We start from the raw sequence: 19,006 nt of genomic DNA, 5'->3' as shown, positions 1-19,006 counted from the left end.
AGGGTCAATGCAGGTAGTCTGGGTAGCCATTTGATTAGTTATTTAGCAGTCTTGTTTAGAAGTCTTGTGGCTTGCGAGTAGGAGCTGTTCAGAGTCCTGTTGGTTTCAGACTTGGTGTATTGGCACTGCTTGACGTGCGGTAGCAGAGGGAACAGTCTGTGGCTTGGGTAGATGGAGTCTTTGAAACATTTTTGGGCTTCCTCTGACATCACCTGGTATAGAGGTCCTGGATGGCAGGGAGCTCAGCCCCAGTGATGTACTGGGTCGTACGCACTACCCTCTGTAGCGCCTTGCGGTCGAATGCCAAGCCGTTGTCATACCAAGCATTGATGCAGTCAGTCAAGATACTCCTGATGGTGCAGCTGTATAACGTTTTGAGGATCTGAGGGCCCATGAGGAACTTGAAGCTCTCGACCCTCTCCACTACAGCCCCTTTGACGTGAATGGTGGCGTGCTGTGTGCAGAGTTGACAGCTCAACTGCATCGCTCACAGAATGAAAAGAAAACCTGTAGCTCCAAATTCGCTTCATTCATTAAAATCCCCATTTAACAAACACACATCTATTTTTGTGACTACCTGGACCTACCATTTGGTTTTGAAGTATTGAAACCAAACCATATGATTTAAATAAAAATGATTTTAATAAACAACATGAAAAACAGACTGTAAGAAGCACTCATCATTTCAAATAGTCTACATCTCGTATTAAACATCATATAAACACTCTAAATAGGTCCGGTGCCAGACAGGTAGCAAAAGAAGGAACTAAACTGAATCATTTGGGCTATATTATTAGCCTGTTATTTCAATTCATTCAAGGCTCTAGCCTACAAATAAATACATTGTGAAGCATATGCAAGTGCAACACACTCGGCTGGCAGGAACATTATGTGCTCAGCATTTAAACAACAATTCGTTGTAGTAAATCATTTTAGTCTATAAATGTGAATTACTGTGACTTAGAATTAAATGAAAATGGCTTTATTAGGCTCAGTCTGCAGTGCCTTGGAATTCACTTTTAGAAACACGAGTTTGTCCAGGGTCTGTGGCTTCAGGTTCATGCAATGGTGCCTGGAGAGCAGGCCAGCAGTGGAGAATACCGTCTCTGTATGGAACCATACTATGAATGATAAACACCCTTCGGGCCACTCTTGCCAGGCTGGGCAGGGATGCAGACTTGTTTTTGGCAACAAAACAAAAAGATTTAGGCTAAATAACCCTATCAAAACGGATAGCTCCTTGAAAGAGGTCATGTCAGGCTTATCGGGACAAAATCAATGATAGCCTATTGTATTGATAATATAACGAAAATGAATTAAACGTTTAAGAGATTTGATTCTTTGTTTATAAATACTTTGCTATAGTGACAGACACACTTAGATAGCTATCCACCTCGTTCCATTCTGTTAGCATGTGCACTTAGTACATCATTATGTTTCTTTATGAAAATATTTAGCAAACTCCATGACAGTAGCTAAAGCAAAAATCAAATGTATCTATAAAAAGTGTTGTACAGAAACCCAGCCTAAAACCCAAAACAGCAAGCAATGCAGGTGTAGAAGCACGGCGGCTAGGAAAACCCCCTAGAAAGGCCAGAACCTAGGAACAAACCTAGAGAAGAAAGCAAGTGGCTATAGTAGCACACAATTAACCTACAAATGCATGTTGGGCCGGGCATGCCATGAGCTTGTAAAGTGATCGCTTTTAATAGTACTGGAGCGAAATTGGTAGAGGGCAAGAAGGCCAATGCTCCAGTATTTGGGAAACTCGCTCTGCGCTCGATTCAAATTGGGCACGCTCTCCAGCTCGGCTCCGCTGTGCTCTGGTATGGCAACGAGGCACCTCTGGGGCTTGTGGTACATGGCCAATATACCAAGGCTAAGGGCTGTATCCAGGCACTGTACCACAACCCCTCGGCCCTTACTGCTTAGTTATCAATATTTAGCGGAAATGCTGACTGTTTATAAACAATTAAAGAGAACAATATCTGTGTATTTATTGTGTTATTTTCCATGCTTATGTTATATGATAGCGTGGCCGAGCGGTCTAAGGCGCTGGATTAAGGCTCCAGTCTCTTCGGGGGCGTGGGTTCGAATCCCACCGCTGTCAATATATATATTTTTTATTTTTTATCCCGGGTGATGTACTCAGACAGTGCAAGCGGTAACTCGCGAACAGGGCAGACTATAATTATGTATACACTGTATTAACAAAACGTAGCAATGCTACTCAATTTCACACACGGTATTATGACATCAAGTACATGATCTTATTTTAAGAGCTTTTGCGACATCTGCAGGCAAAAAAAGTTAACGTTTTTATCGCTTTGCATTGTGGGAACAGAAATAGCAGCTCCTCCCCACGTGTGGCAATGTCTGTGTGAAGCTCTACAGCCAAGCAACATGGCAGCATTCGCAGACAGCCACCTCACCTAAAGTGAACGTGAATGAAATAAACGGAGAGGAACGGTCAAATGGGCAGGTGAGATTTAGTCATCAGTTTAATTGAAATACCAGTGAAAACGTATTTTAAAACAATCGAGGCCTGGCAAATAACTTTCAATTATTTTGATTGCTCGGTACATTAATAGCTAACGTTACAGATATAACGTTAGCTAGCCACAATTAGTTTGCTGTTTTGGACCGCGTTACTCTTGTTAATTCACGAATTCGTTTTGTTTAATGATTCGTTTTGACTCACTGGGTTTGGTCGAATGACTAGCTCGCTAACACAGATATGCTAGCTAGTTAGCTATTAACGTTAGCCGCCTTAAGCAGGTGACTTGTCATGATGTGTCAATGTAAATAAGCTATGTACGCTAACGGTAGCAAATTCCACGAATGGATGTTATTTTACTGCGATAACTACACACGATGATAAAGGTATTTAACTACGTTCTTACACCTTTAACTTAGCTACATGGCTAGTTGTTGGCTAGTTAGCTATGTTGCTTATAGTGATAATGTGTGACTGTAGCTAACGTTAGCTAGCTCAATGGTAGTCGTATTAATCAGTCTGTAACACACACGTCATTGGTAACGTTATAGTTCGTCTGCTAAATAAGGGAAATGTTCCTTACCAGCCAGAATGTTGAATACAATTACATTTACTCGACCAGTTGTCTGTGGGTTTTGTCCTTACGCTTATTGGAATTTGAGACAAGGTATGCACAGGAAGGTATTGTTTACCTAATGAAATGTTATTTGTCACATGCGCCAAAACACAACAGGTGTGTAGACTTGACTGTGAACTGCTAACTTATTGACCAACAATGCAGAGTTTAAAAGTAATGAATAACAAGGCTATATACAAGAAGGTACGAGGTAGTTGAGGTTGGTGAGGCAGGGTAGCCTAGTGGTTGGAGCGTTGGACTAGTAACCGGGAGGTTGCAAGTTCAAATCCCCGAGCTGACAAGTTACAAATCTTGTTCTGCCCCTGAACAGGGGCAGTTTCTAGGCCATCATTGAAAATAAGAATTAGTTCTTAACTGACTTGCCTAGTTTAAATAAAGGTAAAAAAAAATATGTAGGTAGGGGTAAAAGTGACTAGGCAAACAGTATAGATAATAAACAGAGTATTAGCAGCTTTTATGGAGAGTGTGAAAGTGGTTGTTGTGTCTGACATCCTCCCTGTAGTCTAATCATCGTCTCAGCAAACTTGATGATGGTGTTGGAGTCGTTCATGGCCAAACAGTCGTGGGTGAACATGGAGTACAGGAGGGGACTAAGCACGCACCCCTGAGGACCCCAGTGTTGAGGGTCAGCATGGCAGATGTTGTTACCTACCCTCACCACCTGAGGGTGGCCCATCAAAGTCCAGAATCAAGTTGCAGAGGGAGGTGTTAAGTCCCAGGGTCCCGAGCTTGGATGGACTACGGTATTGAATGCTCAACTGTAGTCAATGAACAGCATTCTCGCATAGGTATTCCTCTTGTCCAGGTGGGAGAGAGCAGTGCAATAGGGATTGAGTTGTCTGTGGATCTGTTGGGGCGTTATGCGAATTGGAGTGGATCCAGGGTTTTCATGGTTCCAGATTTGAGTCCCATGGTACAATAGTCATTTAGGCAGGTTACCTTTGAGTTCTTAGGAACAGGGACTACGGGGGTGTGCTTGAAACATGTTGGGATCACAGACTGTGATAATGAGATATTGAACATGTCTGTGAAGACACCCGCTAGCTGGTCAGCTCATGAACTGAGAACGCGCCCTGGAATTCCATCTGGCCAAGTGGCCTTGCGAGTTTGAACTTGTTTAAAAGTCTGGTTCAGTTCGGCACCGAGAACATTAATCTGTTTTTTTTTATTGGATATTTGGTTTTCTTTGTCAATAGCTATTGAACCAAGCATATAATGAACATTTTATATTCTGAATCAGGGGAGGATTGAGATTTATTTTGAAAAAATGATTCAGAATATACCATGATCATGGTCATGGTATGCTGGTTCAATAGCTATTATTGAGAAAGAGAGAGAACCGCATATGTGATATAAAACTCTTGCGGGGCCATGGGTGGTCCTGGGAGTGTATAGGTCCACCCACTTGGGAGCCAGGCCCCACAGGTGAAGAAGCTGGGTGTGGAGGTCCTGGGCTGGCGATAACAGAACTTTTAAGTCAGAATTGGCTGTAATTATGTTGCAGCTTCAGCAACATGGACAGTGCAATAAACACTGTTGATGTTCTGTGGTGGTCGCTGCAGCAGGGAGGAGAGCGAGACAATGGGTGCTAGTCACAGTCACTTGCTGTCAAGTAAGAGCCTGGCGGTCGGACTCCCTCTAGTCGTGTCTTACTTAGTTCATCAAACTGTGTGGTTAAAGCATCAGACAAGCTCAGTGCATATGTTTGATTAAAACACAGGTTGTCTATATATGGAAAAATACACATTTAAAAATGTCAACCAATTGATTGGTCAAAAGAACCGTTTCTAGTTTCTGCAGAAATTCTTTGGTTGTGGACTGGCGTGGTTACACGTGGTCTACGGTTGTGAGGCCAGTTGGACATACTGCCTAATTCTCTAAAAGTACGTTGGAGGCGGCTTATGGTAGAGAAATTGTAACATTAAATTCTCTGGCAACAGCTCTGGTGGACATGCCTACAGTCAGCATGGCAATCGCACACTAATTTTATTGTCCTCAGCACAAGGTGCACCTGTGTAATAATAATGCTGTTTAATCAGCTTCTTGATATGCCACACCTGTCAGGTGGATGGGTTATCTTGTTAAAGGAGAATTGCTCACTAACAGTGATGTAAATAAATTTGTTTACTAACTTCGAGACAAATAAGCAACTGCAGAGCATGCAGCACAATTTAGACAGTTAACGTAAGTTATAAGATATCTAGCTGGCAAACATTTAATTGTGAATTCCGTACTGTAACTAGATCACCAGGCGCGTGCTTCACACAGTGAGTGACTCAGATTGCTCTAGTCTTGTCATTGTGTGCTTGTAAACAAACACCACATGGCTGGGGACTACCAGTAAGCTTCATAATGAAAATTATGTGACAGATGAACTGAAGAACGCAATCTGCTTTATCTCCTGTCTTATTGCACTAGTTAACTGCCAGGGTTTAGTTAAAGTAGCTACAAATATTCAAATGTAAACTTGTTTTTTTTCTTGAATTGTACTCCAACAATTTTTTGATACTTCATCCTCCCTCTTAAACTCCATGACACTCCCTCCATTGTCACTATTAACTTAGGGCTTGGGGCTCATTAGTATCTTGGCAAGGAAACAAAACATTAAGCGGATTTAACTTCTTTAGGAAAATAGCCCTAATGTTAGAAACAAACAATTTTGTTATCCGGAGTCAGATGTAGTTATTTTCCATGCTATAGCACACAATATATTACATACAGCAGGTTTTTAAAGGACCAAAGAGTTAGGTCTGTTTTGTGTGTTAATTTTTTGCCATGGAATAAATATTGCGATACTCGTATTGTCACAGCCCTATATTAACAGGAGAAAAAAGATACTCTGCCTCGGTTGTTGTCGTGACTTTAACTTAATCTAAAGACAGTTAGTTTATTAGATGAATAACAATGTTTAATTGTTACCTGATTTTTAATTTTTTTATTATTCATGTAACAATTAACTCATTAGGATCTGGGGCACCACGAGAGTGGTTCTTTAACCTGTTGATCCTACCCCCTACTTTTTCGAACATTCGGTTAAAAATCGCGCAACATTTCAGCGCCCTGCTACTCATGCCAGGAATATAGTATATGCATATGATTAGTATGTGTGGATAGAAAACACTCTGACGTTTCTAAAACTGGTTAAATCACGGCTGTGACTATAACAGAACGTGCGTTTCATCGAAAAGCGCAGGAAAATCTGATCACTGAAAATGGGAAAATATATCAATGCGCCACTTGAATGTATTGTTGAATGGAAACCACATTACCTGGAGCCGAGATTGCAATTCCTACAGCTTCCACACGATGTCACCAGTCTTGTCAATTGCCTAGGCTTTGTTTCTTGGTCAAACGAAGAAGAGAGAGCCCATTTCTTCCGGTCTCCGACCGGGTGTTTTGGTCTTGAAATATCCTGAAATGATTTGAAGACATGGAGCTATTGAATATAGATCGCCCCGTGATCAATTTGATAGATTTTTAACGTTTACTAATACCTAAAGTTGCATTACAAAAGTATTTCGAAGTGTTTTGTGAAAGTTTATCGTCGACTTTTTTAATTTAAAAAAATGACGTTGCGTTATAAAACACTGTTTTTTTCCTTGATCACACAGTCTTCATAGATCGATATCTAGGCTATATATGGACCGATTTAATCGAAAAAATACCCAATAGTGATGTTTATGGGACATCTAGGAGTGCCAACAAAGAAGATTGTCAAAGGTAATGAATGTTTTATATTTTATTTGTGCGTTTTGTGTAGCGCCGACTATGCTAATTATTTTGTTTAGGTCCCCTGCAGGTCTTTTGGGGTGTTGCATGCTATCAGATAATAGCTTCTCATGCTTTCGCCGAAAAGCATTTTAAAAATCTGACTTGTTGGCTGGATTCACGAGTGTAGCTTTAATTCAGTACCCTGCATGTGTGTTTTAATGAACGTTTGAGTTTTAACGAGTGCTATTAGCATTTAGCGTAGTGCATTTGCATTTCCAGATGTCTAGATGGGACGCCTGCGTGTCGGGGGGACGCAAGAGTTAAACTCTAAAGGTCTTTATCTATCACATCTATAAACAGTTAACTTATTAATACTAACCTCGTATCATATCACCATTTTAAATCTCCCTGCATCTGCAAAAACCTGAGCCTTACTTATGATTCAGTACTCCACAAATTGGTACATTTTTATTTACTAGCTAATTAAATGAGAACACAGGATAAACACACACACACTGCACCAGTTATTGACTGGAAACATAATACGCTGAAAACAGGTCCCTAGCAGAATGACATCAACATGGATGCTTGTTAAAGAAGATATTTAAAAGGAGAGAGTGGGACAGAGACACTTAATTAACATTACCACATTCAGAAACCACTCTCACCTCCAATAACCATATACTTTGCACACAAATCACCTCCCGCTTTGAGCAAGAAATCATGAATGTATTTACGTGAAAGGGGGTTGGGCTTTTTCGTGTCACGATTGTAAGTCTCTGATTGTCGGAAATGGTTCCAACAACTCTTCTACTGTTGTCCTTCTTTGTAGGTGCCTGGTATCCGGTAACTTGTCATTTAATCCTGAACAGAACTACAGAGTTGATTTTCCTTCCATTTGCTATTGAAGATACTTCTTTGGAGATGTGTCCAATGTGTTAACCTCATAGTCCGCCCAAACCCGTATGCGGTAGCGTAACTACAGCCTCAAGCTCATTACCATAACGCAACGTTAGCGATTTCTAAAAATCGCAAATGAAATGAAATAAATATGCCTGTTCTCAAGCTTATCCTTTTCTTAACAATCCTGCCGTCTCAGATTTTCAAAATATGCTTTAGAACCAGAGAAAATCACTAATTTGTGTAAGAGTGGTGATAGCTAGCTTAGCATTAGCGTTAGCATTTAGCACGCAACATATTCACAAAAACCAGCCAAGGAATCAAATAAAATAATTTACCTTTGAAGAACTTCAGATGTTTCAATGAGGAGACTCTCAGTTACATAGCAGATGTCCAGTTTTTCCTGAAAGATTCTTGTGTAGGACACATCGTTCCCTTTTGTTACTATGCATTTGGCTACCGAAACTAACCGAAAATTCAGTCACCTACATGTCGAACTTTTTTCCGAATTAACTCCATAATATCGACTGAAACATGGAAAATGTTGTTTGAATCAATCCTGAAGGTGGTTTGTCATATTTCTCTCCATTGAAAGCACCGTCCTTGTAGCCTGGTTTGTTCTGAGATTTGAATGGAAAAATAATGGGACTTGATTTTTGCGCACCGAATGCCACGCAGACACCAAGAGGGACACTTGGCAATTGTAGTCTCTTATGGTCAATCTTCCAATGATATGCCTACAAATACGTCACAATGCTGCAGAGACCTTGGGGAAACAAGAGAAAGAGTCCGTTCATTCCTGTCGCATTCACAGCCATATAAGGCGATCATGGAAAACGTAGCCTCAGAAATCCTGTGCATTTCCTGGTCGGTCATACATCTTGGTTTTGCCCGAAGCATTTGTTCTAAGGGACTCACAGTGAAAATCTTTGCATTTCTGGAAACTTAAGACTGTCTTCTTTCCAAAACTATCAATTCCAAGCATATTCGAGCATCTTTTCGTGACAAAATATTGCGCTTAAAACGGGCACGTCTTTTTATCCAAAAATGAAATACTGCCCCTAGAGTCTTAAGAGGTTAATTTTTCAACCCATCATGTATACCTTTTGCTTGAAAGGGGCGGTTCCGGCAGGCTGGCACGATCCCTGACCTCACTCTGGGGCGGTGATTACACACTGTGCAAAGTTATGGAAAACAATCTCTTAATATCTCTCTAACAAAAACACAATTTTTCATATTACATGCACAACCCATAGTATGGAAATGTCATCTATGTAGTGGGTATACTTTCCAAGTTACAGTATTTCCTTCATAACATTGTTAATGACATCACAAAATAAAACACAATTACATTTGTGTTCTATAGATTGCCTCTGACCATTTCCCATGTTCTACGGTAGAAATATTTTTCCAGGTTTAGCTTTTGAACGTGTTAGAGTTTCAGTGGGAAAAAGTCTGAGACAAAGCACATTCCTTTGGTAGATTTTGAGAGCACATGCCTGGATCTTTTCTCTTGATTTACAACAGGATGTGAGTTGTTAATCCCCGCTAGTTCTTTCCATCCCCTCTATGGGTGAGAGGGTGTCTGATTGAAGTTATTCATTGCATATCTGATCTGACATATTTGGGTTCTTGTAGTCAGTCATGACATTGTTTTATATTCGCGAGGTCCAGTACTAGCTGTATATACGGGAGACGTAGGTCTATATTCTGAAGACGCAGGTTTGATTTTAGCGCCATTCTTCTGCGTCATAATTCACAAGACTTCTCTCCAACTTCGCCACTGTCTCAACCTGGCCAGCTAAGCTTATGCGCAGAAACACGTAATTAGGTCTAACGGTTGTCTCGTGCCGAACTGCTCATGTGCAAGCCTTGAAAGGCACTCTGTTGATTTTAGAAGATTTTTGACAAAGGAAAATGTGTCACTTTCACAAGGTTCAAATAATAACATGTTGAGCTACTTAATTAAGACATTGGCTCGAATCTACGTCGTGCCTTTAGATTTTGAGAATTAACCACTAAAGGAAGAAATGTTCACATTTCCCAAACTCGTCTGGTCTGTCGAATATGCTTCACGAAAGGTTCCCGGGTGTATTGCAATGTTGGGCCTCTGGATTTAGCAATTCTGTGGCATCTCTAGCTCGTTTTCCGTCCAATTGGTGACAGATTTTCACATGAATATTCAATCATCTGCATTAAAACAATATGCACATTTTCCCAACAGATGTTTCCATCAAATTTATTAAAGGCTGCGTGTGATGAGTGCACATAAAAAAATATCTTTGGGAGTTAAATTCCCATGTACCAAATAAAAAAGTTAAATGGGTTTTTATCGCATCATCAACTCTACTGATGGTTTTCTCAAAGAAACATTGCGTTGTATAGCAAGTGTGCCCACTCTGGTATTGGCACATGTGCTCTATACTGTATCTGCACGTATAGTTTACATGATGAGATTATTATGGACAAAAGAGCAAGATTATTTTTGTCAAACGGAAGCCAAGCATCGATCATGTAACCAGAATAAGACCCGTGATATATTTATTGGAAAGTAGCCTCTGTTAGTTTGAGTGTCTCAGTCACTCAGCATTTCTTTCATCCTAGGTTGGGTCCCCAGAGGTCTGCTGCTCTTCTTTGACGTCTCCCCCAGACCTCTCCCCTCACTATGGCCAGTGAGGAGGACGATGACCCCATCATACAAGAGGTGAGTGACTAGTTTCCCCAGTTCCCCATTTACCAGTATGTTTCTGCCCAAGCCTAGGTTTGATTTTCTTGGCAAGGCGATGATGAGTGATGAAAAGAATATGAACCCAAGCCTTCTCTTTCTGTCTTCAGATTGATGTATACCTAGCTAAAAGCCTTGCGGACAAGCTATATCTGTTCCAGGTAAATCTACATCTATTCGGCATCAAGCTGTGTCGATTTGATATGTTTGTGGTAAAAGTCATTCGTTAACCTTCCTTTATCTTGATTCTTTTCTCCTTTTATAGTATCCAGTACGCCCTTCCTCTATGACCTATGATGATGTCACTCATCTATCTGCCAAGATCAAGCCCAAGCAGCAGAAGGTGTGACAGGGCTCCCTTGTTAAAGAGATTTCCATCTCCCATTGATACCTAAATGACAACTTATGATCCATCTTGGCTCAGCCTGTTAATTATAAAACATATCAGCCTATTAATTATAAAACATTCTTAGATTACAATTTGTCTCCCTGTAGGTGGAGTTGGAGATGGCCATTAACACTCTGAGTCCTAACTACTGTCGAAGTAAAGGAGAGCAGATCGCCCTCAACGTGGACGGAACCACCTCAGAGGACTCCAACACCTACTCTGTGTGAGTGCAATACTTAGTACACTTTGTGCTGGTTCACTTCTTAGTACTCTGTCAGTCCTTACGTCTCAGTTGTGCATGTGGCATGCTGGGAATTGACACTGACCATTGATCAATCTCCTTGCAGGAAGATGATGGACAAACAGACGTTCACATCCATCCAGTCCACAACCAACACCTCCAGATACGCTGCTGCTGTCTTCAGGAAAGGTAGCTGTGTTTCTGTACATTCTTATCCAATCAGCCCTCATCAGCACTGTCATTGCTCTTTATGTTAGTGTCAATATCTAAATGTTTGTCACTGACCTGTGTTGTCACCAGGGGAGCTCCACATCACACCGCTGCAGGGTATCCTTCAGATGCGACCCAGCTTCTCCTATCTGGATAAGGCTGACGGCAAACACAGAGAGCGGGAGGCCGCTAACGAAGGGGGAGACTCTTCTCAGGATGAGGTGGAGGAAGACGTCAAGGCCGTCACTGTAAGGAAACAGTTAAAATCACAGTTCTCGCACAATAATCCTCTTAAAACAATTGTTGAGCTCCGTTTCTTCGCTCTAGGTGAGGTTTTCCCGTCCTGAGTCGGACCAGGCTCGTCAGCGGCGTATCCAGTCGTACGACTTCCTTCAGAAAAAACAGGCAGAGGAGCCCTGGGTCTACCTGCACTACCACGGCCTCAACGTAATGAGGCGGTCTCATGCACTCTTTTCTGACCTCTGTGAATCCAAGTCACTGCCAGTACCAATTCAACACCTACCTTATGTGTGTGTGTGTGTGTTTAGGATGGCCGTTCGGACCACGAGAGGCAATACCTGTACTGCCAGGCCATGGGAGGCTCTGAGAACACAGAACTGGTAAAAACACCAAAGTGAGTACTAACACGTAGTGTCCCTATGTAAGTGTCTGCTTTTGCTTTATTTTTGTGCTGCTTTTGTGTGACCTCCCTTATGTCTCTTTCCTCCCACTCCCTTTATTCATCTCTCTCTTCTCTCAGGGAGTACCTGGCAATGCTCATGCCCCCTATCACAGAGGAGAAGATGTAAGTAACACTTACATGAAGTGTGTAATGTACTACTCCATGTTGTAACATTTCAGGTATGAAACCGCTGTCCTGTGTGTGTATCAGTGTGAGGCCCGTAGGTCCCAGTAACGTGCTGTCCATGGCCCAGCTCCGGACCCTGCCGCTAGGTGACCAGGTCAAAACCCTGTTGAAGAACGGTATGCTCACTAACTGCTAACCTTAACGGAAATTGAAGTATTTGTACATGCTTTTCTCCATCTTATTCTTTCCATTTCTCTCCTCCCCTCTAGTCAAAGTGATACCGTTTGCCAACCTGATGGGTTTGTTGACCCCTGGGACAGACTCCACTGCGGTGCTGCGCTGCATCCAGCAGGTGGCGCTACTGGTGCAGGGCAACTGGGTGGTCAAGAGGTGAGACCAGCAGAGCAGGACTGTGAAGGCACTAGGCCCTAGGGACTAGGTTCACAGATCAAAATCAAATCAATCCAAAATGTAGTTCTAATTCTTGTTTAGTTTTTCAATAACTAGATATGTGATTTCATGAACAGAGATTATGCTTGAATACTAAAAATAGATTTATATTGTCCCAGAAATATTTCGGGTCATGTTCCTGAAACCAATTGAACAGTTTTTTTTCTTCCCTCAGTGACGTGCTGTATCCTAAGAACAGCTGTAGTCCCCACAGTGGTGTGCCTGCTGAGGTGCTGTGTCGAGGAAGAGACTTTGTGGTGGGTCACACTGTTTATATCCCTACCATATCTCATAGCACATCTTCCTGCACAGGTCCACAGTCAAATGTACCACACGACACAGGTTCAAATTTCAAGAGACTTCATGGTGAAATGTTTTTAAAAAGTTGTCTTTTGAATCCTGTTAATTATCTGTTTCTCTTTTCAGATGTGGAGATTCACTCAGGAGCGCTCAGTGATGAGGAAGGAGGTCACAGCCATCATCAAGGTAATCAGCTGTTTAAACAGTTGATACTACTAGTGATACATAGACCTATAGTCTCTCACCTGGCCAAAGATGGATATACACAATTAAAGTACAACTTTATTTAAAGTACATGGTGTAACACACTCACTAACAGTTAGCCCTAGAAGGTGTTACTAAATGTTCACACCTATTATTTTCAGCTCCTACCGGAGGATGTGAAGGACTTCTTGGAACACATGGCGATGCCTCGTATAAACCGTGGCTGGGAGTTCCTGTTGCCAAGCGACAGTGACTTCATCAAAAAGCACCCTGACGTGGCCCAGCGGCAGCACATGCTGTGGATTGGGATACAGAGCAAGTAAGAGACGATATTCGCGAACACACACTATCACTCACTGTTTCTCTTGGTATGGTAATGTGGAAAGAGACTGTGGGTTGATTTTATTGTTCATGGTGGTTTTGTGTTTGCAGATTGGAGAAGGTCTTCAACTTCTCTAAGGAGGACGTGGTATCCAAAAAGGACCCACAAACAGGTGTGTACTGATTGTGTGCTCATAGGAAAGTCCCTCTGGGATAAGGTATTTATGTGTCTCTAGCTGAAACTGTGTGCCTCTCTGTTAAAGAAGCTATACACGTGAGTGGCGAGCAGCGTCTGAAGGCAGCCCATGAGCGTGCACGACAGAACCAGTCCTCTCTTCAGAAGGACCTGAGCGCTCGTCGACAGGGAAAGGGTGGAGCCGGACCGAGCGGTGGAGCCGGGGTCAGAGTCAAAGAGGAACCTGTCAGCGACGGTGAAGACGAACCCATGGACACATCCTCTTCCTCCTCCGCTCTCCCTAACGGGTTGGTAAACGGTTACCCATCTGCCGCCACTTCCGCTGCCTTGAATCCTCATAACGGGCACGGCGGGACTCCCACGCCCTCACCGTCACCTGAGCTGAGGGACTTTGTGTGGAACTTGTTCAGGAAGCAGCATGTACTGACGCTGAGCGAAGTCAAGAGGCTGTTCAACCTCCACCTGGCCTCCCTGCCTCCCGGAGACAGCCTGTTCCACTCCATCTCAGACCGCCTGCTACAGGATACTATACTGATGAGCCACTGCAAACAGATACTGGTGCCTGTGAGTATTAGAGCCCTAACCCTGCTACAGGATTAGTATCCGATGAGGTTTGGTCTTGGTTTAAGATTGTGAAAAGGACATAAGGCTGGGGATGGGGTTAGTTCCACTGGAAAGCGTAAACTGACAACCCACTGTGGTACTGGAGGATTTCAGTTAGACAGGCCTATTCTTCCACCCGATGAGTAAGCCTGGATATCCAAAGAAACAAATCCTCTCCCTGAACTAAAGAGATCGGCGTTAGGCTCCCAGCCAGATGAAACTTAGCCTCCCTGGGCTCTCTGCTACTCCTGAATGGTGGTCTCTTGCTTGCCTCCGGAGTGCGTCTATCACCTTTCCTAAACAGAATAACAAACTAACGGTGGTTTTGGTATGTGACCTATCCCTGTAGCTGCACACCAGCTTTGCTCCTGAGGGTAGTAAGTAGGTAGTAGAGAGCAGTGATGCACTGGAGGGTTGGCCTTCTCAGGTTAAGCTCTGAATAGAGCCTGATGGCTGTGGGATTGTAGAATCTGGCTGTTCAATTGAACTACAACCCACTGGCCTGCACTGTACCTTAGGTGAAGCCTACATTTTCCAGTGAGGTGTGGCTCTTCAAACTTTGCTCTCATTGTTGTGTCCTATGGAATTAAGACATATCAGAGAAACAGTTGAATGAACATTGTTAGCATTAATACCAAGACACACCTATTGTATGGACATGGAGCTCATCTTCTCCCTCCTATCCGATCCCCTTTCAACCTGGCTTAGGTTCTTATCCTCCTCTCTCTCCTCAGGGGGTGGTAGGGTTTTAGACCCTGGAGGGGTGGAGGAAACCAGCCCACTGTTAAATAGCTTCTGTTATTGGCTGAGAGGACAAAGCCTATTACTGGTTAGAAATTGGCCATAATCACAGATCTAGGATCAGATTAACCGTAAACATTAGGCAGACGGAAGGCAGACGGAGGACAACTTCATCCTATCCCAGCAGGGGTTAATGCCTACAGGGAGTGGAGAGGGTTGATTTAGTGATTGGTTTATTTGTTTTGGTCATTTAGCAGATGCTCTTATCAAGAGCAACTTAGTCATTTTATGAACACAGCACGCCTGTCTGTAGATGTGCATTGCCTCAGTGTTTTGTTGGGATTGGGAATAATCCAAAGTGTTGGAGAAAAAAAAGGTCTCTTCAGTCTGTAAATCCAAGTGAAATGAGATTGTGTTGTTCACTGCAGCGGTTTCTTCCCTGTCCCCTTAGTTTCTTCAGTTGTCATTCGCTTCAATAGTTGTTTCCTTCCTCTCTTTTCTTCCCTGTAGTTTCCAGCCCAGAGCACAGCAGCTGCTGATGAGCAGAAGGTGTTTGCTGTGTGGGAGACAGGAGAGACCTTCGACAAGGTAACAACAACGAGGGCCAGGGTGGGGTTCTTTTAATCAAGTCTGTACAAATGTTGTTGTTTTTTCCTTTTTGTTCCACATTCCTACTGCACCCACGGAATCACTCGGAGTATGTGTATGTCCTGTATTATGGTTTGAAGTCATGCAGAAATGCATTGATCATGTCTTAAGCTGCTTGCCTTCTCTGACTTGATCAGGATGTGTTTAAAGGACCCTATTCTACTGTTGACATTTCAAGATCTTGTTGTATGTCCTGCCCCTCAGCATCGTCAGGTCCTGTATGAGATCTTCATGAAGAACTACCGGGTGAGGAGGAACGTGATCCAGACCAGGCTGACGCAGGAGATGGGAGACCAGGTTACCAAGGATGATGTGGACCGCCTGCTTAAGGTACGACTGGTCTCTGAACATAGTTATAGAACTATTGAACAGCGTCTCAAACTGGCTTCAGAAACAGGCTCTAGAATGGGCTGTTAGTACCAACTTTATAATACGCTCTGGAACCAGCTTTAGAATGGGTTCTAGAACCAACTTTATAATAAGCTCTGGAACCAGCTTTAGAATGGGTTCAAGAACCAACTTATAATAGAGTTGCCATTGAGTAACTGAGTGTGTACAGAGTTGACACAGTTGCAAAGCTCTAGGAACCCCTTCAGAACTGTCTCAAGAACCAGTTGTTTCTAACCTATGTTCTCTGGTCCTTTCTTATTAGGAGTGCTGTGTGAGCTTTGGAGGGATGTGGTACCTCAAGGGTACCCTACAGTCCTGACAATGTTGAGGACACGCCCCTGTGGCCACCATCAACCAACCAAACCCACTCCCCCAGAGCCTAGTGGGAGGGCTCTGTACGGGGAGGCGGGACAGCCAGACACACAAACCAATTGTAGCCCTCCTGCCCCCAGCTCTCCGGACTGGGATTGGAGGACGGAGATGTCCGTCATCTGCTCCGGTCAGAACATGACACTTGTTGTAAATGCAGCTAAAGAAGTCACTTCTAAGCTCGGCCCAAACGGAGCCGATCTGTTGGACAGAAGACCTTCCATATTCACGCTAAGGGCTGGAGCAGGAGCAGAGGAGATGTATATGACCGAGACAATACTGAAAAAATTGGAGGTGATGTACAATGCCATTATTTCCCAATCTGTTTCTCTAGTACCCTCCAGAACTGCTCATTTTTGCTCTAGCCCAGAACCGGTACACTTGATCCAACTAATGTAGGTGGGCTGGTTCAGGGTCTGAGCACAAATGTGCAGTCCTGGAGGTACTTGAGGAATGGATCAGGGAACACTGTACCAAAAGTTTTGAGAATGACGCACATGTTCATTTTCACAAAGTCTGCTTCCTCATTTTGTATCATGGCAATTTGCATATATTCCAGAATGTTATGAAGAGTGATCAGATGAATTGCAATTAATTGCAAAGTCCCTCTTTGCCATGCAAATGAACTGCACCTAAATCAACCATTTATCGGATCATAAAGAACTTCAAGGAGAGCGGTTCAATTGTTAAGGCTTCAGGGCGCCCAAGAAAGTCCAGCAAGCGCCAGGACCGTCTCCTAAAGTTGATTCAGCTGCGGGACCAGGCCACTACCAGTACAGAGCTTGCTCAGGAATGGCAGAAGGCAGGTGTGAGTGCATCTGAGGCGAAGACTTCTGGAGGATGGCCTGGTGTCAAGAAGGGCAGCAAAGAAGCCACTTCTCTCCAGGAAAAACATCAGGGATAGATGGATATTCTGCAAAAGGTACAGGGATTGGACTGCTGAGGACTGGGGTAAAGTCATTTTCTCTGATGAATCCCCTTTCCGATTGTTTGGGGCATCCGGAAAAAAGATTGTCCGGAGAAGACCAGGTGAACGCTACCATCAGTCCTGTGTCATGCCAACAGTAAAACATCCTGAGGCCATTCATGTGTGGCGTTGCTTCTCAGCCAAGGGAGTGGGCTCTCACAATTTTGCCTAAGAACACAGCCATGAATAAAGAATGGTACCAACACATCCTCCGGGAGCAACTTCTCCCAACCATCCAGGAACAGTTTGGTGATGATCAATGTCTTTTCCAGCATGATGGAGCACCTTACCATAAGGCAAAAGTGATAACTAAGTTGCTCGGGGAACAAAACATCGATATTTTGGGTCCATGGCCAGGAAACTCCCCAGACCTTAATCCCATTGAGAACTTGTGGTCAATCCTCAAGAGGCGGGTGGACAAACAAAAACCCACAAATTCTGACAAACTCCAAGCATTGACTATGCAAGAATGGGCTGCCATCAGTCAGGATGTGGCCCAGAAGTTATTGCGGATTGCAAAGGTCTTGAAAAAGAAGGGTCAACACTGCAAATATTGACTCTTTGCATCACCTTGATGTAATTGTCAATAAAGAAAGGCCTTAGACACTTATGAAATGCCTGTAATTATACTTCATTATTCCATAGTAACATCTGACAAAAATATCTAAAGACACTGAAGCAGCAAACTTTGTGGAAATTAATATTTGTCATTCTCAACTTTTGGCCACGACTGTACTATGCCATTGAGAAATTAGACAATTTTGATAGTGATCCTTAATTATTTTGTTTTTGAATTATTAAGCAAATCATATTGTATTTGTCACATGCTTCAAATACAACAACACCTTACAGTGAAATGCTTACTTACAAGCCCTTAACCACAATTAAGAAATTAAATGGAAGTATTTTACTAGCCGGAGGGTGGTGTCTTGCTAAGGAAACAAGTGAATGCAGTTCATAGTCCAATTGTTTTAATTGTTTCTCTCCACAATTTCGATCTTGTCTCATCGCTGCAACTCTCCAGCGGGCTTGGGAGGTGAAGGTCGAGTCATGCGTCCTCCGAAAACATGACCTGCCAAACTGCGCTTCTTAAATTACAGGTCGTAGAAACATGTCAAACTAACTATAGAAATAATCTTTAGGATGTTATCATAAATCTTCAATAAGGTTCCAACAGGAGAATTCCATTGTCTGTAGAAAAGCACTGGAACACAGGTCGCTATCATGTGAAATGCGCGTGACCAGGACCTGGCTCTCTGCTAGACCACTGACTCAAAGAGCTCATCACCAGTAGAAGCCTCATTCAAGTTTCTAAAGACGGTTGACATCTAGTGGAAGCCTTAGGAAGTGCAACATAACCAATATCCCACTGTGTTCAATAGGGGCTGGGTTGAATATTGACCAACCTCAGATTTCCCACTTCCTGTTTGGATTTCTTCTCAGGTTTTTGCCTGCCATATGAGTTATGTTATACTCAGACATCATTCAAACAGTTTTAGAAACTTCAGTGTTTTCTATCCAATACTAATAATAATATGCATATATGGGACTGAGGAGCAGGCCGTCTACTCTGGGCACCCCTGGGCACCTTTCATCCAAGCTACTCAATACTGCCCCTGTAGCCATAAGAAGTTAACACCCGCCCGCTTAACCCGGAAACCAGCTGCACCACTGTGTCGGAGGAAACACAGTTCAACTGA

General features: G+C 43.0%; 1 protein-coding gene and 1 non-coding gene across 3 annotated transcripts; both read left to right on the top strand.

The window, feature by feature from the left end:
• The first annotated feature begins 2,028 nt into the window (after window positions 1-2,028).
• On the top strand, window positions 2,029-2,110 carry trnal-aag (transfer RNA leucine (anticodon AAG)). Its single transcript has one exon. It is a non-coding gene; the product is annotated as a tRNA-Leu (tRNA).
• Window positions 2,111-2,369: 259 nt separating this feature from the next.
• LOC115144582 (DNA-directed RNA polymerase III subunit RPC5-like) lies at window positions 2,370-18,219 on the top strand. 2 transcript variants are annotated; one of them, XM_029685630.2, is made up of 20 exons: window positions 2,370-2,482; window positions 10,350-10,449; window positions 10,581-10,631; window positions 10,736-10,813; window positions 10,966-11,081; window positions 11,206-11,288; window positions 11,400-11,557; window positions 11,637-11,756; window positions 11,858-11,943; window positions 12,070-12,114; window positions 12,202-12,293; window positions 12,387-12,507; window positions 12,743-12,824; window positions 12,994-13,053; window positions 13,233-13,390; window positions 13,504-13,565; window positions 13,659-14,152; window positions 15,443-15,520; window positions 15,785-15,910; window positions 16,233-18,219. In XM_029685630.2, the coding sequence occupies exons 2-20, from the start codon at window positions 10,411-10,413 to the stop codon at window positions 16,287-16,289; spliced, it is 2,106 nt and encodes a 701-aa protein (XP_029541490.2). In that variant the 5' UTR covers window positions 2,370-2,482; window positions 10,350-10,410; the 3' UTR covers window positions 16,290-18,219. The 2 variants fall into 2 exon arrangements, with proteins under 2 accessions (XP_029541490.2, XP_029541489.2); XM_029685629.2 differs by having other exon boundaries at window positions 13,656-14,152.
• The last annotated feature ends 787 nt before the right edge of the window (window positions 18,220-19,006 follow it).

The sequence above is a fragment of the Oncorhynchus nerka genome, linkage group LG16, assembly GCF_034236695.1.
Source record: "Oncorhynchus nerka isolate Pitt River linkage group LG16, Oner_Uvic_2.0, whole genome shotgun sequence".
Taxonomy (NCBI): domain Eukaryota; kingdom Metazoa; phylum Chordata; class Actinopteri; order Salmoniformes; family Salmonidae; genus Oncorhynchus; species Oncorhynchus nerka.
This window is presented reverse-complemented; position numbering and strand designations above follow the sequence as displayed.

Bases quoted from the DNA above. Each gene is read 5' to 3' on its own strand.
- LOC115144582 (XM_029685629.2), top strand. From the start codon at position 10,411: ATGGCCAGTGAGGAGGACGATGACCCCATCATACAAGAG. The intron at 12,508-12,742 runs GTGAGACCAGCA...TTCTTCCCTCAG, and splicing joins GGCAACTGGGTGGTCAAGAG to TGACGTGCTGTATCCTAAGA. The intron at 15,911-16,232 runs GTACGACTGGTC...CTTTCTTATTAG, and splicing joins ATGTGGACCGCCTGCTTAAG to GAGTGCTGTGTGAGCTTTGG.